This window comes from Salvelinus fontinalis, chromosome 4, assembly GCF_029448725.1.
Source record: "Salvelinus fontinalis isolate EN_2023a chromosome 4, ASM2944872v1, whole genome shotgun sequence".
NCBI lineage: Eukaryota > Metazoa > Chordata > Actinopteri > Salmoniformes > Salmonidae > Salvelinus > Salvelinus fontinalis.
This window is the reverse complement of record NC_074668.1, coordinates 81942868-81967685: the sequence shown is the minus strand read 5'-3', so window position 1 is coordinate 81967685 and position 24818 is coordinate 81942868. Positions and strand designations below refer to the sequence as shown.

At 45.7% G+C, this 24818-nt stretch overlaps 1 protein-coding gene across 1 annotated transcript in view; it reads right to left on the bottom strand.

The window, feature by feature from the left end:
* Positions 1-13840: 13840 nt before the first annotated feature.
* The window catches only part of LOC129854507 (palmitoyltransferase ZDHHC1-like), a 51357-nt gene continuing 40379 nt past the window's right edge, over positions 13841-24818 (bottom strand). The window contains exons 7-10 of the mRNA XM_055921624.1: positions 22548-22639; positions 20216-20324; positions 19867-19981; positions 13841-14749 (exon numbers count right to left, since the gene is read on the bottom strand). Of these exons, the coding sequence (XP_055777599.1) occupies positions 14175-14749; positions 19867-19981; positions 20216-20324; positions 22548-22639 (891 nt within the window). The 3' untranslated portion in view covers positions 13841-14174. The remainder of the gene's footprint in view (positions 14750-19866; positions 19982-20215; positions 20325-22547; positions 22640-24818) is intronic.

Sequence of the window (24818 nt, the reverse complement as noted above, 5' to 3'; positions counted from 1 at the left end):
CCGGTACCCCCTGTATATAGCCTCCACATTGACTCTCTACCGGTACCCCCCTGTATATAGCCTCCACATTGACTCTGTACCGGTACCCCCTGTATATAGCCTCCACATTGACTCTGTACCGGTACCCCCTGTATATAGCCTCCACATTGACTCTGTACCGTAACACCCTGTATATAGCCTCCACATTGACTCTGTACCGGTCCCCCCTGTATATAACCTCCACATTGACTCTGTACCGTAACACCCTGTATATAGCCTCCACATTGACTCTGTACCGTAACACCCTGTATATAGCCTCCACATTGACTCTGTACCGTAATACCTTGTATATAGCCTCCACATTGACTCTGTACCGGTACCCCCTGTATATAGCCTCCACATTGACTCTGTACTGGTACCCCCTGTATATAACCTCCACATTGACTCTGTACCGGTACCCCCTGTATATAGCCTCCACATTGACTCTGTACTGGTACCCCCTGTATATAACCTCCACATTGACTCTGTACCGGTACCCCCTGTATATAGCCTCCACATTGACTCTGTACCGTAACACCCTGTATATAGCCTCCACATTGACTCTGTACCGTAATACCTTGTATATAGCCTCCACATTGACTCTGTACCGGTACCCCGCTGTATTTAGCCTCCACATTGACTCTGTACCGTAATACCCTGTATATAGCCTCCACATTGACTCTGTACCGGTACCCCCTGTATATAGCCACCACATTGACTCTGTACCGGTACCCCCTGTATATAGCCTCCACATTGACTCTGTACCGGTACCCCCTGTATATAGCCTCCACATTGACTCTGTACCTGTACCCCCTGTATATAGCCTCCACATTGACTCTGTACGGGTACCCCCTGTATATAGCCTCCACATTGACTCGGTACCGGTACCCCCCTGTATATAGCCTCCACACTGACTCTGTACCGGTACCCCCCTGTATATAGCCTCCACACTGACTCTGTACCGGTACCCCCTGTATATAGCCTCCACATTGACTCTGTACCGTAACACCCTGTATATAGCCTCCACATTGACTCTGTACCGGTACCCCCTGTATATAGCCTCCACATTGACTCTGTACCGTAACACCCTGTATATAACCTCCACATTGACTCTGTACCGGTACCCCCTGTATATAGCCTCCACATTGTCTCTGTACTGTAACACCCTGTATATAGCCTCCACATTGACTCTGTACCGTAACACCCTGTATATAGCCTCCACATTGACTCTGTACCGTAACACCCTGTATATAGCCTCCACATTGTTATTTTACTGCTGCTCTTTAATTACTTGTTACTTTTATTTCTTATTCTTATTAGTATTAGTAATTTTTAAACTGTATTGTTGTTTAGGGGCTGGTAAGGAAGCATTTTACTGTGAGGTCTACACCTGTAGATGGCGCATGTGACTAATTTGATTTGATTTGAGGAGGGGCAAGAAAGGGACACACACAGAGAGAGGGAGGGAGACAGAGAAAAAAGGGGGAAGGAATTTTTACCCCGCCCTACAGACGGCTATATCGCTCAGCTAATACAGGACTAGTAAAGGCCCAGAGCACTACTTTTACACCCTGTTTATACCTGCCCCTAACATGTGTCCTGCGTCCTGATCTTGGCCACATCTTCACAACTAGCACATAACGTTCTGAGAACCATATATTCCGTAGAGCGTGGTGAGAGAGTGGTTGTCCTGTTGTTATTTTGCATACAACCTTCCCACAACGTTCGGGGAACGGTGCAGGACAGTTGCTAGGCTTTTTAGAACCTTCTCAGCACATTTATAAATACTTTTCTTGCTATTTCATTACTTTAACAGAACATTTTCCTAAAAAGTTCAAATATGGATATGTTTAATTTGGGAATGTTTCTCAAATAGTTCAGAGAACGTTTAAAAAACAAACGTTCTTCTGTGGGAATGTCAATACTTCGGGCATAACGTTTCCTACAGGTTTTCTACATGGTTCTATTTGAAGTCATGTTCTCTATTGTTTTGAGAACGTTAGGAAAACGTTCCATAAAAAAAACCACACAAGAAAACGTTCAGAGAACGTCCCTAAGAATGTTTAAAAAAAACAAAAACATCTACATTCCGTTCTCAGCATCAACAAAACTCTCTCTATCCTCCATCTTGTTTCGTGTGTTCAGGTGTGTTGGCCGTTTGAATCCCACTGACGCTGTGCCACAATAAGAAAAAGTGAATGCCTAAACAAATTAATTTCCATGTGTCCTATCTGTGCTGGGAGTTCAGAACAGTTAACCCAAAACTAAGCTAACAGTGTTATTAAAAGTCTTATTGTTACATGTTCTCAGAATGTTATTTAATTACTTTCAAATAAATAAACTATAATGTCCGTTCTCAGAACGTTTATGAAATCTCCCAGAAAAACTTTCAGGGAACCATATAGTAAAACATTCTCATTACCTCCCTGAAACCTACAAATGTACATCCCAGAAGTGGGAGAAATGTTCACTTCCGTTCTCAGAACATTTAAAAAAACGTTCAGCTTTACCCGGTCAGGAAACGTATGGATTCATTCCCAGAAACCAAAAACGTATGTTCCTACAACTTCCAAGGAACAAAACGTGCTAGCTGGGGTTGTCTGTTCACACTTATAAGATCTAATCACAAGCAATAGTGGCTAATATTTATTAACAAGATACAAATGGTCAAATAAAACGGAGTAAGGCACAGATCTTTCAAATTTCATCCGTACAGATCGTGAGGGCACACAATAAACATGCTGAATAATTAACGCCTACTTCGCAGTGGAAAAGGGGTTCAATTGGACGTTGATATGAATTGCAGTTTGCTTCCATACAGTGGTGAAAAAAAGTACACAATTATCATACTTGAGTAAAAGTATAGATCATTTAATAGAAAGTTCCTCAAGTAAAAAGTAAAAGTCACCCAGTAAAATACTACTTGAGTAAAAGTCTAAAAGTATTTTGTTCTAAATATACCTAAGTATCAAAAAGTAAAAGTATAAATCATTTTAAATTCCTTATATTAAGCAAAACAGGCAGCACCATTTTCTAGTTTATTAAATGTATGGATAGCCAGGGGCCACACTCCAACACTCAGACATCATTGACAAAAAAATGCATTTGTATTTAGTGAGTCCTCCAGATCAGAGGCAGTAGGGATGACCAGGGATGCTCTCTGTTTAGTGAGTCCTCCAGATCAGAGGCAGTAGGGATGACCAGGGATGTTCTCTGTTTAGTGAGTCCTCCAGATCAGAGGCGGTAGGGATGACCAGGGATGCTCTCTGTTTAGTGAGTCCTCCAGATCAGAGGCAGTAGGGATGACCAGGGATGCTCTCTGTTTAGTGAGTCCTCCAGATCAGAGGCAGTAGGGATGACCAGGGATGCTCTCTGTTTAGTGAGTCCTCCAGATCAGAGGCAGTAGGGATGACCAGGGATGCTCTGTTTAGTGAGTCCTCCAGATCAGAGGCAGTAGGGATGACCAGGGATGTTCTCTGTTTAGTGAGTCCTCCAGATCAGAGGCAGTAGGGATGACCAGGGATGTTCTCTGTTTAGTGAGTCCTCCAGATCAGAGGCAGTAGGGATGACCAGGGATGTTCTCTTGATAAGTGTGTGAATCGGACCATTTTCCTGTCCTGCTAAACATTCAAAATGTAACGAGTACTTCTGGGTGTCAGGGAAAATGTATTGAGTAAAAAGTACATTATTTTCTTTAGGAATGTAGTGAAGTGAAAGTAAAAGTTGACAAAAATATTAATAGTAAAGTAAAGTACAGATACCCCAAAAAACAACTTAAGTAGTACTTTAAAGTATTTTTACTTAAGACCTTTACACTGCTTCCATATGACTGGTTTTACATTAGTCTCCAGGGATTATAAGACTCAGTGTTTTAACCAGTCAATCAATTAGTCTCAGGTCTGAGATCAGTGTTCTAACCCAGTCACTCATTTAGTCTCAGGTCTGAGATCAGTGTTTTAACCCGTCACTCATTTAGTCTCAGGTCTGAGATCAGTGTTTTAACCAGTCACTCATTTAGTCTCAGGTCTGAGATCAGTGTTTTAACCCAGTCACTCATTTAGTCTCAGGTCTGAGATCAGTGTTTTAACCAGTCACTCATTTAGTCTCAGGTCTGAGATCAGTGTTTTAACCAGTCACTCATTTAGTCTCAGGTCTGAGATCAGTGTTTTAACCCATCACTCATTTAGTCTCAGGTCTGAGATCAGTGTTCTAACCAGTCACTCATTTAGTCTCAGGTCTGAGATCAGTGTTTTAACCCATCACTCATTTAGTCTCAGGTCTGAGATCAGTGTTTTAACCAGTCACTCATTTAGTCTCAGGTCTGAGATCAGTGTTTTAACCAGTCACTCATTTAGTCTCAGGTCTGAGATCAGTGCTTTAACCCAGTCACTCATTTAGTCTCAGGTCTGAGATCAGTGTTCTAACCCAGTCACTCATTTAGTCTCAGGTCTGAGATCAGTGTTTTAACCAGTCACTCATTTAGTCTCAGGTCTGAGATCAGTGTTTTAACCAGTCACTCATTTAGTCTCAGGTCTGAGATCAGTGTTTTAACCCAGTCACTCATTTAGTCTCAGGTCTGAGATCAGTGTTCTAACCCAGTCACTCATTTAGTCTCAGGTCAGAGATCAGTGTTCTAACCCAGTCACTCATTTAGTCTCAGGTCTGAGATCAGTATTCTAACCCGTCACTCATTTAGTCTCAGGTCTGAGATCAGTGTTCTAACCCGTCACTCATTTAGTCTCAGGTCTGAGATCAGTGTTCTAACCAGTCACTCATTTAGTCTCAGGTCTGAGATCAGTGTTCTAACCCATCACTCATTTAGTCTCAGGTCTGAGATCAGTGTTTTAACCCGTCACTCATTTAGTCTCAGGTCTGAGATCAGTGTTCTAAACCATCACTAATTTAGTCTCAGGTCTGAGATCAGTGTTCTAACCCTTCATTCATTTAGTCTCAGGTCTGAGATCAGTGTTTTAACCCGTCACTCATTTAGTCTCAGGTCTGAGATCAGTGTTCTAACTCAGTCACTCATTTAGTCTCAGGTCTGAGATCAGTGTTTTAACCCTTCACTCATTTAGTCTCAGGTCTGAGATCAGTGTTTTAACCCAGTCACTCATTTAGTCTCAGGTCTGAGATCAGTGTTCTAACCCGTCACTCATTTAGTCTCAGGTCTGAGATCAGTGTTCTGACCCGTCACTCATTTAGTCTCAGGTCTGAGATCAGTGTTTTAACCCGTCACTCATTTAGTCTCAGGTCTGAGATCAGTGTTTTAACCCAGTCACTCATTTAGTCTCAGGTCTGAGATCAGTGTTTTAACCCGTCACTCATTTAGTCTCAGGTCTGAGATCAGTGTTCTAACCCGTCACTCATTTAGTCTCAGGTCTGAGATCAGTGTTCTGACCCGTCACTCATTTAGTCTCAGGTCTGAGATCAGTGTTTTAACCCGTCACTCATTTAGTCTCAGGTCTGAGATCAGTGTTTTAACCCAGTCACTCATTTAGTCTCAGGTCTGAGATCAGTGTTTTAACCCGTCACTCATTTAGTCTCAGGTCTGAGATCAGTGTTCTAACCCGTCATTCATTTAGTCTCAGGTCTGAGATCAGTGTTTTAACCCGTCACTCATTTAGTCTCAGGTCTGAGATCAGTGTTTTAACCCAGTCACTCATTTAGTCTCAGGTCTGAGATCAGTGTTCTAACCCGTCACTCATTTAGTCTCAGGTCTGAGATCAGTGTTCTGACCCGTCACTCGTTTAGTCTCAGGTCTGAGATCAGTGTTTTAACCCGTCACTCATTTAGTCTCAGGTCTGAGATCAGTGTTTTAACCCATCACTCATTTAGTCTCAGGTCTGAGATCAGTGTTTTAACCCATCACTCATTTAGTCTCAGGTCTGAGATCAGTGTTTTAACCCAGTCATTCATTTAGTCTCAGGTCTGAGATCAGTGTTTTAACCCAGTCACTCATTTAGTCTCAGGTCTGAGATCAGTGTTTTAACCCAGTCACTCATTTAGTCTCAGGTCTGAGATCAGTGTTCTAACCCGTCACTCATTTAGTCTCAGCTCTGAGATCAGTGTTTTAACCCGTCACTCATTTAGTCTCAGGTCTGAGATCAGTGTTTTAACCCGTCACTCATTTAGTCTCAGGTCTGAGATCAGTGTTCTAACCCGTCACTCATTTAGTCTCAGGTCAGAGATCATTTACTAATTTATCATCAGGGTGTTTAACCTTTAACCTACTGCTGTGTGTTTCATCAGTAGAGAGCTGAGCTAAATCAAATAAATGAAAGTGATTTTATGAACGAGTTAGCGAGTCGTTACAGATGTCATGACGTTGCCTGCGTGGGTATAGCAAACCCCATCCCCCTCTCCCTGCCTCTCCCTTTCCACCACAACCCATGCGGTGATCACAGAGAGATGTCGTAAATTCCTGAGAATCTCCCCACCACAAACAGTATTAAGACAGAGGGTAAACTTTCAGGACAAAGGAATTCTCTTCCACCTCACAGAACTTGAGGTACGAACATATTTCATATTCCTGCACAAGTAGGAAAGATCGGTGGACAGTCCAGCTATGAACCGGTCCATTTGTCATCACGTGGGAAACTCATGTGAGACTGTGGGACCACATTACCATACCGCTGTTTATATAATAACCTCAGATATGAGGTTTACATCTGTGTGTTGTATAAAATGAATGAGTGAGTATGATACTGTTTGTATAATTGTGTAATATGATTTTGGACTGTTTAATTAAGAAAAATACAAATACCTTCTTGATTTGAACTAAATCCAAGGACCGCCCTGAGCCCAGTATGGGTCAGAGACCATGGGACCACCCCTCTCTGCTTTCTGAATAAAAGCCAACTCTTAAGAAATTACCATTAGACCATGTTTCTCTCAATCACGAGAGGACAAAGGTTGCAGACCAGCTTACCTCGATAACGAGAGGGCCAAGGTTTGAGACCAGACTGCTGAAACTTTTAACCATCCCACGTGGTTAAAACTCTTATACGAATCATAACAAGTCTTTGATATTGACTTCTAGTCTGCAGCTAGGAATTCGGTATCATTGAACGCGAAGAAAGACAACCGCCGAAACATCCATTCTATAACGAATGTCACTCTGAACTCTCCACAATAACTCCAACAAAAACGAACTTCTCTCCAACGATCAAGACGACACACACACTGAACGTAACTATATATATATTGATTGCAATTGTTCCCGAATGAGTGAGCGTTCATGTGTAAGGATTAGCATGTCAATTGTTATAGTTATGGACTCTGTAGTGAATTATTAGTCGAACGCAACTTTCCCTTTGTCTAACAGCCGCCATGCCGGTTCAGCCCACTAGGGTATATTGCTCCCATCATTTCATGTAACTATTTTAAGTTTGTTTGTTTGTTTATGCATTTCTGTGAATTAATTAGTTAGTAATTAATAAATGATTTAAGACAATTGATGTATGGATGACTCATAGTGAAGACTGGGTTCGTGCAGATCAACGATTTACGACGTTTGGAATGAGACTGACGAGGTAGAGTAAATAAATCATTAATTAGAAGACTATTGATCAGATATGAAAATATTTGAAAGGTTATATTGGGAAATTATAACTTTGTAATCTAATAACTTTCCCTGGTGCCCTCGAATTCATAGTTAATTAGTTACGTTATTACTCAGGTGATAGCGTAAGCCCTAATTGCAGGAATATATGATAAACACTAGTAAGTCTTCAATTTAACGATAGCAAAGACACAACACAGACGTTGGTGTTTTTCTACGTTACCGTAGAGACAATGACACGCATGAGAAGAGACACAACAAAACAACTGTATAGTGAGTCAGGTGGCTGTGCTTTCTTTAGCATGGCTCTGAGTGTGTGTGTGTGTGTGTGTGTGTGTGTGTGTGTGTGTGTGTGTGTGTGTGTGTGTGTGTGTGTGTTACAGGAGGAAAGCAGTTCCTTATGGGGTGATTACCTGGGAAAGGACTTAACTGTCTCATCTCTGGGTTGTCTTGTACATCCTGCATCTCCACTGACAAAAAAAACACTAAAACACACACACACACACACACACACACACACACACACACACACACACACACACACACACACACACACACACACACACACACACACACACACACACATTAACACACACACACACACGAGTCAGGAGTAAGTGTGACTGAGGCTGTAGAACAGTAACATACAGGTTTAAAACCCTGATGATAAATGAGTTCACCGAGAAGTTTAACATCCTGATGATAAATGAGTTCACCGAGAGGTTTAACACCCTGATGATAAATGAGTTCACCGAGAGGTTTAACACCCTGATGATAAATTAGTTCACCGAGGGGGTTTAACATCCTGATGATAAATGACTTCCCCGAGAGGTTTAACACCCTGATGATAAATGAGTTCACCGAGAGGTTTAACACCCTGATGATAAATGAGTTCACAGAGAGGTTTAGCACCCTGATGATAAATGAGTTCACCGAGAGGTTTAACACCCTGATGATAAATGAGTCCACAGAGAGGTTTAACACCCTGATGATAAATGAGTTCACCGAGAGGTTTAACACCCTGATGATAAATGAGTTCACAGAGAGGTTTAACACCCTGATGATAAATGAGTTCACATACAGGTTTAACACCCTGATAATAAATGAGTTCACCGAGAGGTTTAACACCCTGATGATAAATGAGTTCACCGAGAGGTTTAACACCCTGATGATAAATGAGTCCACAGAGAGGTTTAACACCCTGATGATAAATGAGTTCAGAGAGGTTTAACACCCTGATGATAAATGAGTTCACCGAGAGGTTTAACACCCTGATGATAAATGAGTTCACCGAGAGGTTTAACACCCTGATGATAAATGAGTTCACCGAGAGGTTTAACACCCTGATGATAAATGAGTTCACCGAGAGGTTTAACACCCTGATGATAAATGAGTTCACAGAGAGGTTTAACACCCTGATGATAAATGACTTCACCGAGAGGTTTAACACCCTGATGATAAATGAGTTCACCGAGAGGTTTAACACCCTGATGATAAATGAGTTCACCGAGAGGTTTAACACCCTGATGATAAATGAGTTCACCGAGAGGTTTAACAACCTGATGATAAATGAGTTCACAGAGAGGTTTAACACCCTGATGATAAATGAGTTCACCGAGAGGTTTAACACCCTGATGATAAATGAGTTCACCGAGAGGTTTAACACCCTGATGATAAATGAGTTCACCGAGAGGTTTAACACCCTGATGATAAATGAGTTCACCGAGAGGTTTAACACCCTGATGATAAATGACTTCCCCGAGAGGTTTAACACCCTGATGATAAATGACTTCCCCGAGAGGTTTAACACCCTGATGATAAATGACTTCCCCGAGAGGTTTAACACCCTGATGATAAATGAGATAAAATAAGAAATGCTCATTAACAGGGCTGTAAACACATTTGTGCAACAATATGTGAAACATTTCTGGGATCTTTTATTTTATAACACTTTACATGTCGCTTTTATATTTTTGTTCAGTATAAATGGAATTCAAATAATTGAACCGATGTCATCAATTAGTTGTTTAAAAACTTAAAAAATTACTGTGATCTCAGTTAATGCTCAGCACTAGCAGACAGACAGACAGACAGACAGGCACCATAGCAGTCAGACAGACAGGCAGACAGACAGGCACCATAGCAGTCAAACAGACAGTCACCATAGCAGTCAAACAGACAGTCACCATAGCAGTCAGACAGACAGTCACCATAGCAGACAGACAGACAGACAGACAGTCACCATAGCAGACAGACAGTCACCATAGCAGACAGACAGTCACCATAGCAGACAGACAGTCACCATAGCAGTCAGACAGACAGTCACCATAGCAGTCAGACAGACAGTCACCATAGCAGTCAGACAGACGGTCACCATAGCAGTCAGACAGACAGTCACCATAGCAGTCAGACAGACAGACAGACAGACAGACAGTCACCATAGCAGTCAGACAGTCACCATAGCAGACAGACAGACAGTCACCATAGCAGTCAGACAGACAGTCACCATAGCAGACAGACAGTCACCATAGCAGACAGACAGACAGTCACCATAGCAGACAGACAGTCACCATAGCAGTCAGACAGACAGACACCATAGCAGACAGACAGTCACCATAGCAGACAGACAGACAGTCACCATAGCAGACAGACAGACAGTCACCATAGCAGTCAGACAGACACCATAGCAGTCAGACAGACAGTCACCATAGCAGACAGACAGTCACCATAGCAGTCAGACAGTCACCATAGCAGTCAAACAGTCACCATAGCAGTCAGACAGTCACCATAGCAGACAGACAGACAGTCACCATAGCAGTCAGACAGTCACCATAGCAGTCAGACAGTCACCATAGGAGTCAGACAGACACCATAGCAGACAGACAGTCACCATAGCAGACAGACAGTCACCATAGCAGTCAAACAGTCACCATAGCAGTCAGACAGTCACCATAGCAGTCAGACAGTCACCATAGCAGTCAGACAGACAGTCAGAGAGACAGGCAGACAGTCACCATAGCAGTCAGACACCACAGCAGTCAGACAGACAGTCACCATAGCAGTCAGACAGACAGACAGTCACCATAGCAGTCAGACAGACAGTCAGACAGTCACCATAGCAGTCAGACAGACAGTCACCATAGCAGTCAGACAGACAGTCACCATAGCAGACAGACAGACAGTCACCATAGCAGTCAGACAGACAGTCACCATAGCAGACAGACAGTCACCATAGCAGTCAGACAGACAACATAGCAGTCAGACAGACACCATAGCAGTCAGACAGACAGTCAGACAGACACCATAGCAGACAGACAGACAGTCACCATAGCAGTCAGACAGACAGTCACCATAGCAGACAGACAGTCACCATAGCAGTCAGACAGACAACATAGCAGTCAGACAGACACCATAGCAGTCAGACAGACAGTCACCATAGCAGTCAGTCAGACAGTCACCATAGCAGACAGACAGTCACCATAGCAGTCAGACAGTCACCATAGCAGACAGACAGTCACCATAGCAGTCAGACAGTCACCATAGGAGTCAGACAGACACCATAGCAGTCAGACAGACACCATAGCAGTCAGACAGACAGTCACCATAGCAGTCAGACAGACACCATAGCAGACAGACAGACACCATAGCAGTCAGACAGACACCATAGCAGTCAGACAGACACCATAGCAGTCAGACAGACACCATAGCAGACAGACAGTCACCATAGCAGACAGACAGTCACCATAGCAGACAGACAGTCACCATAGCAGTCAGACAGTCACCATAGCAGACAGACAGTCACCATAGCAGTCAGACAGACAGTCAGACAGACAGGAAGACAGTCACCATAGCAGTCAGACAGACAGTCACCATAGCAGTCAGACAGACAGACAGTCACCATAGCAGTCAGACAGACACCATAGCAGTCAGACAGTCACCATAGGAGTCAGACAGACAGTCACCATAGGAGTCAGACAGTCACCATAGCAGACAGACAGTCACCATAGCAGTCAGACAGACACCATAGCAGTCAGACAGACAGTCACCATAGCAGACAGACAGTCACCATAGCAGTCAGACAGACACCATAGCAGTCAGACAGACAGTCACCATAGCAGTCAGACAGACAGTCACCATAGCAGTCAGACAGTCACCATAGCAGACAGACAGACACCATAGCAAACAGACAGACAGTCACCATAGCAGACAGACAGTCACCATAGCAGACAGACAGTCACCATAGCAGTCAGACAGACACCATAGCAGTCAGGGAGACAGTCACCATAGCAGTCAGACAGTCACCATAGGAGTCAGACAGACAGTCAGACAGACAGGCAGACAGACAATCACCATAGCAGTCAGACAGTCACCATAGCAGTCAGACAGACAGGCAGACATACAGTCACCATAGCAGACAGACAGTCACCATAGCAGTCAGTCAGACAGTCACCATAGCAGACAGACAGTCACCATAGCAGTCAGACAGACAGTCACCATAGCAGACAGACAGTCACCATAGCAGTCAGACAGACAGTCACCATAGCAGTCAGACAGACAGTCACCATAGCAGACAGACAGTCACCATAGCAGTCAACATAGCAGACAGACAGTCACCATAGCAGTCAACATAGCAGACAGACAGTCACCATAGCAGTCAGATGAGTAAACAATAAACAAACTAAAAGACAGGTAGAAAGCAACATGATAAATAATGTTTCCATGTAAAAGTTCTGAAAAAGGTTAACGGGTAACATTTGTTTACAAAGTGTAGACGTGTGAAGGCATAAAGGTAACTTCCTCCCAAGTCACCAAGGCTTCTTCATCCTCCCAGTACAAGTCACCAAGGCTTCTTCATCCTCCCAGTACAAGTCACCAAGGCTTCTTCATCCTCCCAGTACAAGTCACCAAGGCTTCTTCATCCAGAAAGACTTCAGGAATAAAGAACAAGTCTAATACCAGTAAACGCTGTGTGTTTTCCATGAGGATAAAGAATATGTGATTACTAACCAGAAGAACACATTTACTATGGTGGGGTTAGAATCATATAGGACGTGTTCCAAACCCTATTAGCTCTAAGGGCTCTGGTCTAAAGTAGTACACTATGTAGGGAATAGGGAGCCATTGGGCTCTGGTCTAAAGTAGTGCACTATATAGGGAACAGGAAGACCTATGTGCCCTGGTCTAAAGTAGTGCACTATATAGGGAACAGGAAGACCTATGTGCCCTGGTCTAAAGTAGTGCACTATATAGGGAACAGGATGCCATTGGGCCCTGAACTAAAGTAGTGCACTATATAGGGAACAGGATGCCATTGGGCCCTGAACTAAAGTAGTGCACTATATAGGGAACAGGATGCCATTGGGCCCTGAACTAAAGTAGTGCACTATATAGGGAACAGGATGCCATTGGGCCCTGGTCTAAAGTAGTGCACTATATAGGGAACAGGGTGCCATTGGGCCCTGGTCTAAAGTAGTGCACTATATAGGGAACAGGATGCCATTGGGCCCTGGTCTAAAGTAGTGCACTATATATGGAACAGGGTGCCATAGGGCTCTGGTCTAAAGTAGTGCACTATATAGGGAACAGGATGCCATTGGGTCCTGGTCTAAAGTGGTGCACTATGTAGGGAACAGGGTGCCATTGGGCCCTGGTCTAAAGTAGTGCACTATATAGGGAACAGGGTGCCATTGGGCTCTGGTCTAAAGTAGTGCACTATGTAGGGAACAGGGTGCCATTGGCCCTGGTCTAAAGTAGTGCACTATGTAGGGAACAGGGTGCCATTGGCCCTGGTCTAAAGTAGTGCACTATGTAGGGAACAGGATGCCATTGGGCCCTGGTCTAAAGTAGTGCACTATATAGGGAACAGGATGCCATTGGGCCCTGGTCTAAAGTAGTGCACTATATAGGGAACAGGGTGCCATTGGGGATGTAGTCATAGTTGAATAGTGGAGACTGTGGTATCAAGACTCTTCCAGGCAGAACAGACAGTCAGTCAGTCAGACAGACAGCCAGTCAGACAGATAGTCAGTCAGACAGATAGTCAGTCAGTCAGACAGTCAGTCAGCCAGGCAGAACAGACAGTCAGTCAGCCAGGCAGAACAGACAGTCAGTCAGTCAGCCAGCCAGTCAGCCAGCCAGTCAGTCAGTCAGACAGACAGTCAGACAGACAGTCAGACAGACAGTCAGCCAGCCAGTCAGTCAGTCAGTTAGTCAGACAGACAGACAGACAGACAGTCAGTCAGTCAGTCAGTCAGTCAGACAGTGTCAGTCAGACAGTCAGTCAGTCAGTCAGTCAGTCAGTCAGTCAGTCAGTCAGTCAGTCAGTCCATTCTGTTCTGCTGAGTTATCTAGTTGCATAGGTTGTATCAACACTCAATGATACATCAGGGATTGTCTCTCTCTCTCAAAAGCAGTGTATCCTAGTCGTCAAGGTAACAATGTGCCAGCCAGCCAGCCAGCCAGTCAGTCAGTTACACAAAAAGCCAGCCAACCAACCAGCCAGCCCTGCAGCCAGGACCCAGTGGTGGGTCCAGCCCAGGATGCAGTGGTCCATCCTGGGGCCCAGGGTGCAGTTGCCCATCCTGGGGGAGCTAGTCTACGCCATCGGGGTGCCTGCCCTGGAGCTATGGTTGGAGCTGGGCCCAGGACCAGGCTGCTCCAGGCCTCTCCTACTGGCCTGCCTGCTGCTGGGTTTGTTGTCCCGGTGCTGGACTCCTCCCCCCGGCTGTCCACTACTCCTACTAACGTAGACCGTAGGAGGCTGGGAGGCCATCTCAAACCTCTGCTCCCCCGCTCCCCCTGTCCTGCTGCTGTGTGTGAAGGCCTTCCTCTTGGTCCGGGGCTTTGGCGAGGGATGGGTTCGGGCTGTAGGCAGCAGTAGAGAGCGTTGAGAAGACGATCCAGCAGCAGCGGTCCTACCCGTAGACGTTCCTGCCATGGCGGAGGTGCCCAGTCGTGCCAGCGCCACGGGGATCTCCTCCAGGGACTCTGCAGAGTCAGAGTGATACTCAGCAGGGGGCCCGGCGGGCAGCACGGGGACGGGTTGGAGACCAGGCTGTAGGGAGCTAGGGGGGGGCAGGGAGGCCCGCAGGGGGAAGGAGAGGTGCTGGCTCAGGGAGCTGGTCAGGTGGGACACGGACGTGGGGACTGGAGTTACACCGCAGGAGTTCACTGGAGAACAGGACAGGAGAGGAGGACGACAGAGGAGGAGGACAGGAGAGGAGGACGGCAGAGGAGAGGAGGAGGACAGCAGAAGAGGACAGAGAGGAGAGGAGGAGGACAGAGAGGAGAAGAGAGAGGAGAGGAGGAGGACAGCAGAGGAGGACAGAAAGGAGAGGACAGAGAAGAGAGGAGAGGAGGAGGACAGCAGAGGAGGACAGAGAGGACAGAGAAGAGAGGAGAGGAGGAGGACAGCAGAGGACAGGAGGAGGACAGAGAGGAGAAGAGAGGAGGAGGACAGCAGAGGACAGGAGGAGGACAGAGAGGAGAAGAGAGGACAGAGAGGAGAGGAGAGGAGGAGGACAGAGGAGAGGACAGAGAGGAGAAGAGAGGACAGGAGGAGGACAGAGGGGAGAGGAGGAGGACAGAAGAGAGGAGAGGAGGAGGACAGAGAGGACAGGAGGAGGACAGAGAGGACAGAGAAGAGAGGAGAGGAGGAGGACAGCAGAGGACAGGAGGAGGACAGAGAGGAGAGGAGGAGGACAGAGGAGAGGAGAGGAGGAGGACAGCAGAGGACAGGAGGAGGACAGAGAGGAGAAGAGAGGAGGAGGACAGCAGAGGACAGGAGGAGGACAGAGAGGAGAAGAGAGGAGGAGGACAGCAGAGGAGGACAGAGAAGAAGACAGAGAGGACAGAGAGGACAGGAGGAGGACAGAGAGGAGAAGAGAGGAGGAGGACAGAGAGGAGAAGAGAGGAGGAGGACAGAGAGGAGAAGAGAGGACAGGAGGAGGACAGAGGGGAGAGGAGGAGGACAGAGAGGAGAAGAGAGGACAGGAGGAGGACAGAGAGGAGAGGACAGGAGGAGGACAGGCAGGGACAGACATTCACATCACAGAGCTGCTACTCAATATACATGAGCATAGAAATAGAATCAATAGAACAGGTGTCCAACCTCTCACCATGGCGATTTGACAGGAACACTAAACATGTCTGTCCAGTCCACCCGTTATGACACCATTGACTTGAAAGGGGAAGTCTGTTCTATTCCTTCTAGTTCTGTAGTATGACCTCGTTATAATGTCTCAGAATCATCTCATAATGACTCAACAACAGACCATTTCAGACTGTTGACAATTCAAAACATTGAGAGAGAGACGACATATTAAGCCTTGTTATAAGACATTATAAAGGCTCATACATGCTTATAACACGTTCTAAAGCATTATTTTTAACAACACATACTTTGTTAACCAACAAATACAATCACGTCACTTCAAGTAGGAGAGGACTGACTAATGCTTTATCAGCATGTCAAGTAGCAGAGGACTGATTAATGCTATATCAGCATGTCAAGTAGCAGAGGACTGACTAATGCTTTATCAGCATGCCAAGTAGCAGAGGACTGACTAATGCTTTATCAGCATGCCAAGTAGCAGAGGACTGACTAATGCTTTATCAGCATGTAAAGTAGCAGAGGACTGACTAATGCTTTATCAGCATGTCAAGTAGCAGAGGACTGACTAATGCTATATCAGCATGTCAAGTAGAAGAGGACTGACTAATGCTTTATCAGTATGTCAAGTAGCAGAGGACTGACTAATGCTTTATCAGCAAGTCAAGTAGCAGAGGACTGACTAATGCTTTATCAGCATGTCAAGTAGCAGAGGACTGACTAATGCTTTATCAGTATGTCAAGTAGCAGAGGACTGACTAATGCTTTATCAGCATGTCAAGTAGAAGAGGACTGACTAATGCTTTATCAGTATGTCAAGTAGCAGAGGACTGACTAATGCTTTATCAGCAAGTCAAGTAGCAGGGGACTGACTGCTTTATCAGCATGTCAAGTAGAAGAGGACTGACTAATGCTTTATCAGTATGTCAAGTAGCAGAGGACTGACTAATGCTTTATCAGTATGTCAAGTAGCAGAGGACTGACTAATGCTTTATCAGCATGTAAAGTAGCAGAGGACTGACTAATGCTATATCAGCATGTCAAGTAGCAGAGGACTGACTAATGCTTTATCAGCATGTCAAGTAGCAGAGGACTGACTAATGCTTTATCAGCATGTCAAGTAGGAGAGGACTGACTAATGCTGTATCAGCATGTCAAGTAGCAGAGGACTGACTAATGCTTTATCAGCATGTAAAGTAGCAGAGGACTGACTAATGCTATATCAGCATGTCAAGTAGCAGAGGACTGACTGTTTTATCAGCAAGTCAAGTAGAAGAGGACTGACTAATGCTGTATCAGCATGTCAAGTAGCAGAGGACTGACTAATGCTTTATCAGCATGTCAAGTAGCAGAGGACTGACTAATGCTTTATCAGCATGTCAAGTAGCAGAGGACTGACTAATGCTTTATCAGCATGTCAAGTAGCAGAGGACTGACTAATGCTTTATCAGCATGTAAAGTAGCAGAGGACTGACTAATGCTTTATCAGCATGTAAAGTAGCAGAGGACTGACTAATGCTTTATCAGCATGTCAAGTAGCAGAGGACTGACTAATGCTTTATCAGTATGTCAAGTAGAAGAGGACTGACTAATGTTTTATCAGCATGTCAAGTAGCAGAGGACTGACTAATGCTTTATCAGCATGTCAAGTAGCAGAGGACTGACTAATGCTATATCAGCATGTCAAGTAGCAGAGGACTGACTGTTTTATCAGCATGTCAAGTAGCATGTCATCGTTCCACAGATGGGTCATAATAGGTGGTAGGTCAAACCTAATGGCCTGACAAACACCTCTCTATCTCTGTCACCTTTCACCTCAGATGTCTCCTGGTCTGACAAACACCTCTCTAGCTCTGTCACCTTTCACCTCAGATGTCTCCTGGTCTGACAAACACCTCTCTAGCTCTGTCACCTTTCACCTCAGATGTCTCCTGGTCTGACAAACACCTCTCTAGTTCTGTCACCTTTCACCTCAGATGTCTCCTGGTCTGACAAACACCTCTCTAGCTGTCACCTTTCACCTCAGATGTCTCCTGGTCTGACAAACACCTCTCTATCTGTCACCTTTCACCTCAGATGTCTCCTGGTCTGACAAAAACCTCTCTAGCTCTGTCACCTTTCACCTCAGATGTCTCCTGGTCTGACAAACACCTCTCTAACTGTCACCTTTCACCTCAGATGTCTCCTGGTCTGACAAACACCTCTCTAGTTCTGTCACCTTTCACCTCAGATGTCTCCTGGCCTGACAAACACCTCTCTAGTTCTGTCACCTTTCACCTCAGATGTCTCCTGGTCTGACAAAAACCTCTCTAGTTCTGTCACCTTTCACCTCAGATGTCTCCTGGCCTGACAAACACCTCTCTAGTTCTGTCACCTTTCACCTCAGATGTCTCCTGGTCTGACAAACACCTCTCTAACTGTCACCTTTCACCTCAGATGTCGCCTGGTCTGACAAACACCTCTCTAGTTCTGTCACCTTTCACCTCAGATGTCGCCTGGTCTGACAAACACCTCTCTAGTTCTGTCACCTTTCACCTCAGATGTCGCCTGGTCTGACAAACACCTCTCTAGTTCTGTCACCTTTCACCTCAGATGTCTCATGGCCTGACAAACACCTCTCTAGTTCTGTCACCTTTCACCTCAGATGCGGAAGTGCAACATAGACGGACGGTGTGGATTGAGACACAAAAAACAAATATTTCTTAAACTTTCTAAAAAATGCTAATTAGATTTCAGCGGGGACACAGACATCGCGCTTAGGGGGTTAAGGTTAGGGGTAAGAGTACAATTAGGGTTAGGTTTACGGTTAGGGAAAATAGGATTTTGAATGGAAATCTATTTTAGGTCCCCACAAGGATAGTAAAACCTAAGTGTTGAAGGCCGGGTCTCTGTGTGTCTGGTTCTGTAGTGTTGAAGGCTGGGTCTCTGTGTGTGTGGTTCTGTAGTGTTGAAGGCTGGGTCTCTGTGTGTCTGGTTCTGTAGTGTTGAAGGCTGGGTCTCTGTGTGTGTGGTTCTGTAGTGTTGAAGGCTGGGTCTCTGTGTGTGTGGTTCTGTAGTGTTGAAGGCTGGGTCTCTGTGTGTGTGGTTCTGTAGTGTTGAAGGCCGGGTCTCTGTGTGTCTGGTTCTGTAGTGTTGAAGGCTGGGTCTCAGTGTGTCTGGTTCTGTAGTGTTGAAGGCTGGGTGTCTGTGTGTGTGGTTCTGTAGTGTTGAAGGCTGGGTCTCTGTGTGTCTGGTTCTGTAGTGTTGAAGGCTGGGTCTCTGTGTGTCTGGTTCTGTAGTGTTGAAGGCTGGGTCTCTGTGTGTGTGGTTCTGTAGTGTTGAAGGCTGGGTCTCTGTGTTTGTGGTTCTGTAGTGTTGAAGGCTGGGTCTCTGTGTGTCTGGTTCTGTAGTGTTGAAGGCTGGGTCTCTGTGTGTCTGGTTCTGTAGTGTTGAAGGCTGGGTCTCTGTGTGTCTGGTTCTGTAGTGTTGAAGGCTGGGTCTCTGTGTGTCTGGTTCTGTAGTGTTGAAGGCTGGGTCTCTGTGTGTCTGGTTCTGTAGTGTTGAAGGCTGGGTCTCTGTGTGTGTGGTTCTGTAGTGTTGAAGGCTGGGTCTCTGTGTGTGTGGTTCTGTAGTGTTGAAGGCTGGGTCTCTGTGTGTGTGGTTCTGTAGTGTTGAAGGCTGGGTCTCTGTGTGTGTGGTTCTGTAGTGTTGAAGGCTGGGTCTCTGTGTGTGTGGTTCTGTAGTGTTGAAGGCTGGGTCTCTGTGTGTGTGGTCTCACCAGGTTCTGTAGTGTTGAAGGCTGGGTCTCTGTGTGTGTGGTCTCAACAGGTTCTGTCGTGTTGAAGGCTGGGTCTCTGTGTGTCTGGTTCTGTAGTGTTGAAGGCTGGGTCTCTGTGTGTCTGGTTCTGTAGTGTTGAAGGCTGGGTCTCTGTGTGTGTGGTTCTGTAGTGTTGAAGGCTGGGTCTCTGTGTGTGTGGTCTCACCAGGTTCTATAGTGTTGAAGGCTGGGTCTCTGTGTGTGTGGTCTCACCAGGTTCTGTAGTGTTGAAGGCTGGGTCTCTGTGTGTCTGGTTCTGTAGTGTTGAAGGCTGGGTCTCTGTGTGTCTGGTTCTGTAGTGTTGAAGGCTGGGTCTCTGTGTGTGTGGTCTCACCAGGTTCTGTAGTGTTGAAGGCTGGGTCTCTGTGTGTGTGGTCTCACCAGGTTCTGTAGTGTTGAAGGCTGGGTCTCTGTGGTTCTGGTCTCTGCTGGTCTCAGTGGATCGGTCGTTGATCACCTCTGCCGGTACTTTGTGGACTTTCTTCTTCTTCTTCTTCTGCAAACACACAGAGACCAGGAAGTATCATTCAATACACACACACACACACACACACACACACACACACACACACACACACACACACACACACACACACACACACACACACACACACACACACACACACACACACACACACACACACACACACACACGGTTCACATGATGGTCAGAGAGCAGGAAGCGTGTGTGTGTGTGTGTGTGTGTGTGTGTGTGTGTGTGTGTGTGTACCTGGATGTGTTTCCGTGGTGCAGCTCTGTGCTCAGGAGAGACACTGGGTAACTGCTCCTCTTCAGCCATTCTGCTGGATGAACTATGCACTCTGCCGTTGCCATGGTACCTGACCCACAACACACAACACCCACAGGGAAGTCACACAACACCCACTACAACATCTGTCCCACTAGTGTCGGTCCAAACCTCATATAACCAGTTCTGTTGTCAGTCCAAACCTCATATAACCAGTTCTGTTGTCTGTCCCACTAGTGTCGGTCCAAACCTCATATAACCAGTTCTGTTGTCTGTCCCACTAGTGTAGGTCCAAACCTCATATAACCAGTTCTGTTGTCTGTCCCACTAGTGTCGGTCCAAACCTCATATAACCAGTTCTGTTGTCTGTCCCACTAGTGTCGGTCCAAACCTCATATAACCAGTTCTGTTGTCTGTCCCACTAGTGTCGGTCCAAACCTCATATAACCAGTTCTGTTGTCTGTCCCACTAGTGTCGGTCCAAACCTCATATAACCAGTTCTGTTGTCTGTCCCACTAGTGTCGGTCCAAACCTCATATAACCAGTTCTGTTGTCTGTCCCACTAGTGTCGGTCCAAACCTCATATAACCAGTTCTGTTGTCTGTCCCACTAGTGTCAGTCCAAACCTCATATAACCAGTTCTGTTGTCTGTCCCACTAGTGTCGGTCCAAACCTCATATAACCAGTTCTGTTGTCTGTCCCACTAGTGTCAGTCCAAACCTCATATAACCAGTTCTGTTGTCTGTCCCACTAGTGTCAGTCCAAACCTCATATAACCAGTTCTGTTGTCAGTCCAAACCTCATATAACCAGTTCTGTTGTCTGTCCCACTAGTGTCAGTCCAAACCTCATATAACCAGTTCTGTTGTCTGTCCAAACCTCATATAACCAGTTCTGTTGTCTGTCCAAACCTCATATAACCAGTTCTGTTGTCTGTCCCACTAGTGTCAGTCCAAACCTCATATAACCAGTTCTGTTGTCTGTCCCACTAATGTCAGTCCAAACCTCATATAACCAGTTCTGTTGTCAGTCCAAACCTCATATAACCAGTTCTGTTGTCTGTCCCACTAGTGTCAGTCCAAACCTCATATAACCAGTTCTGTTGTCAGTCCAAACCTCATATAACCAGTTCTGTTGTCAGTCCAAACCTCATATAACCAGTTCTGTTGTCAGTCCAAACCTCATATAACCAGTTCTGTTGTCTGTCCAAACCTCATATAACCAGTTCTGTTGTCAGTCCAAACCTCATATAACCAGTTCTGTTGTCTGTCCCACTAGTGTCAGTCCAAACCTCACATAACCAGTTCTGTTGTCTGTCCAAACCTCATATAACCAGTTCTGTTGTCTGTCCCACTAGTGTCAGTCCAAACCTCATATAACCAGTTCTGTTGTCTGTCCAAACCTCATATAACCAGTTCTGTTGTCTGTCCCACTAGTGTCAGTCCAAACCTCATATAACCAGTTCTGTTGTCAGTCCAAACCTCATATAACCAGTTCTGTTGTCTGTCCCACTAGTGTCAGTCCAAACCTCATATAACCAGTTCTGTTGTCAGTCCAAACCTCATATAACCAGTTCTGTTGTCTGTCCAAACCTCATATAACCAGTTCTGTTGTCTGTCCCACTAGTGTCAGTCCAAACCTCATATAACCAGTTCTGTTGTCTGTCCCACTAGTGTAGGTCCAAACCTCATATAACCAGTTCTGTTGTCTGTCCCACTAGTGTCGGTCCAAACCTCATATAACCAGTTCTGTTGTCTGTCCCACTAGTGTCGGTCCAAACCTCATATAACCAGTTCTGTTGTCTGTCCCACTAGTGTAGGTCCAAACCTCATATAACCAGTTCTGTTGTCTGTCCAAACCTCATATAACCAGTTCTGTGTGACTGACAGACGGACATCATCCTGTGGGTTTGGACTAAAACAACACATCAACAGTTTTTTACAAGCCAGTTAAAAAAAGTGGAACATCTCAGTAAATAGGAAGTGTTTATTCTTTAAGGAGGTAAAGGGCAGATTTACAGATACTAAACAAACTAAAAGGCTGTCCAAGGCACCGGAGGGACTGAGGCGGGTGGATGAAACCCCAGCAGACAGTAAAAGGGGGGAGATGCCCATTTTATCAATCAGAAACCACCACTTAGGGTTGCAACGTTCTGGTAACGTTCCAAATTCTCAGGTTTCCAAGAAGTCCCTGTCAGGAGGGAATAAGCAGGAAACTCGGGAGTCCTCCACCCAGGAAAACCAGCGTGGGAATTATGGGAAAGTTAGTGGAATTTTGCAACTTTAAACTCACTAGAGAACAGAATAACAACTCACTCTAGACCCCCCCGCGCTGCAGCCATGGTGGTAGGATCCTCCACCTCCATCTCAGGGTTGGTATAGCCCAGCGTCCCTGAGTAGCTCACATCCTGAGAGAGAGAGAGGTAGAGAGAGAGGTAGAGAGAGGGGTAGAAAGAGAGGTAGAGAGAGAGAGGGAGAGAGAGGTAGAGAGAGAGAGAGAGATACAGACTCAGTGAGCATAGCCTTGCTATTGAGAAAGGCCGCCGTAGGCAGACATGGCTCTCAAGAGAAGACAGTCTATGTGCTCACTGCCCACAAAATGAGGTGGAAACCGAGCTGCACTTCCTAACCTCCTGCCAAATGTATGACCATATTAGAGAGACATATTTCCCTCAGATTACACAGATACACAAAGAATTTGAAAACAAACCCGATTTTGATAAACTCCCATATCTACTGGGTGAAATACCACAGTGTTCCATCACAGCAGCAAGATTTGTGACCTGTTGCCACAAGAAAAGGTCAACCAGTGAAGAACAAACACCATTGTAAATACAACCTATATTTATTTATTTTCCCTTTTGTACTTTAACTATTTGTACATTGTTACAACACTGTATATATATAATATAACATTTGTAATGTCTTTATTGTTTTGAAACTTCTGTATGTGTAATGTTTGCTGTTAATTTTTATTGTTTATTTCACTTTTGTATATTATCTACCTCACTTGCTTTGGCAATGTTAACACATGTTTCCCATGTCAATAAAGCCCCTTGAATTGAATTGAGACAGAGAGAGAGAGAGAGAGAGAGAGAGAGAGATCACTGACTAGACACAGTACAGGGGAAACTGAAGAGACTACAGCAAGGAGGGTATCACTGACTGGACACAGTGATGGAACAGAGAGACAGACAGCATCCTGTAGTGACAGGCAGAGAGACAGACAGGCAGCATCCTGTAGTGATGGAACAGAGAGACAGACAGACAGGCAGCATCCTGTAGTGATGGAACAGAGACAGACAGACAGCATCCTGTAGTGATGGAACAGTTAGAGTCTGGGTGAGGTTACAGTGAGGTGGTTAGAGTCTGGGTGAGGTTACAGTGAGCTGGTTAGAGTCTGGGTGAGGTTACAGTGAGCTGGTTAGAGTCTGGGTGAGGTTACAGTGAGCTGGTTAGAGTCTGGGTGAGGTTACAGTGAGCTGGTTAGAGTCTGGGTGAGGTTTCAGTGAGGTGGTTAGAGTCTGGGTGTGGTTTCAGTGAGGTGATTAGAGTCTGGGTGAGGTTACAGTGAGGTGGTTAGAGTCTGGGTGAGGTTTCAGTGAGGTGGTTAGAGTCTGGGTGAGGTTTCAGTGAGGTGGTTAGAGTCTGGGTGAGGTTTCAGTGAGGTGGTTAGAGTCTGGGTGAGGTTACAGTGTGGTGGTTAGAGTCTGGGTGAGGTTTCAGCGAGGTGGTTAGAGTCTGGGTGAAGTTACAGTGAGGTGGTTAGAGTCTGGGTGAGGTGAGGTTACAGTGAGCTGGTTAGAGTCTGGGTGAGGTTACAGTGAGGTGGTTAGAGTCTGGGTGAGGTTTCAGTGAGGTGGTTAGAGTCTGGGTGTGGTTTCAGTGAGGTGATTAGAGTCTGGGTGAGGTTACAGTGAGGTGGTTAGAGTCTGGGTGAGGTTTCAGTGAGGTGGTTAGAGTCTGGGTGAGGTTTCAGTGAGGTGGTTAGAGTCTGGGTGAGGTTTCAGTGAGGTGGTTAGAGTCTGGGTGAGGTTTCAGTGAGGTGGTTAGAGTCTGGGTGTGGTTTCAGTGAGGTGGTTAGAGTCTGGGTGAGGTTTCAGTGAGGTGGTTAGAGTCTGGGTGAGGTTTCAGTGAGGTGGTTAGAGTCTGGGTGAGGTTACAGTGTGGTGGTTAGAGTCTGGGTGAGGTTTCAGCGAGGTGGTTAGAGTCTGGGTGAAGTTACAGTGAGGTGGTTAGAGTCTGGGTGAGGTGAGGTTACAGTGAGCTGGTTAGAGTCTGGGTGAGGTTTCAGTGAGGTGGTTAGAGTCTGGGTGAGGTTTCAGTAAGGTGGTTAGAGTCTGGGTGAGGTTACAGTGAGGTGGTTAGAGTCTGGGTGAGGTTTCAGTGAGGTGGTTAGAGTCTGGGTGAGGTTTCAGTGAGGTGGTTAGAGTCTGGGTGAGGTTTCAGTGAGGTGGTTAGAGTCTGGGTGAGGTTACAGTGAGGTGGTTAGAGTCTGGGTGAGGTTACAGTGAGGTGGTTAGAGTCTGGGTGAGGTGAGGTGGTTAGAGTCTGTGTGAGGTTTCAGTGAGGTGGTTAGAGTCTGGG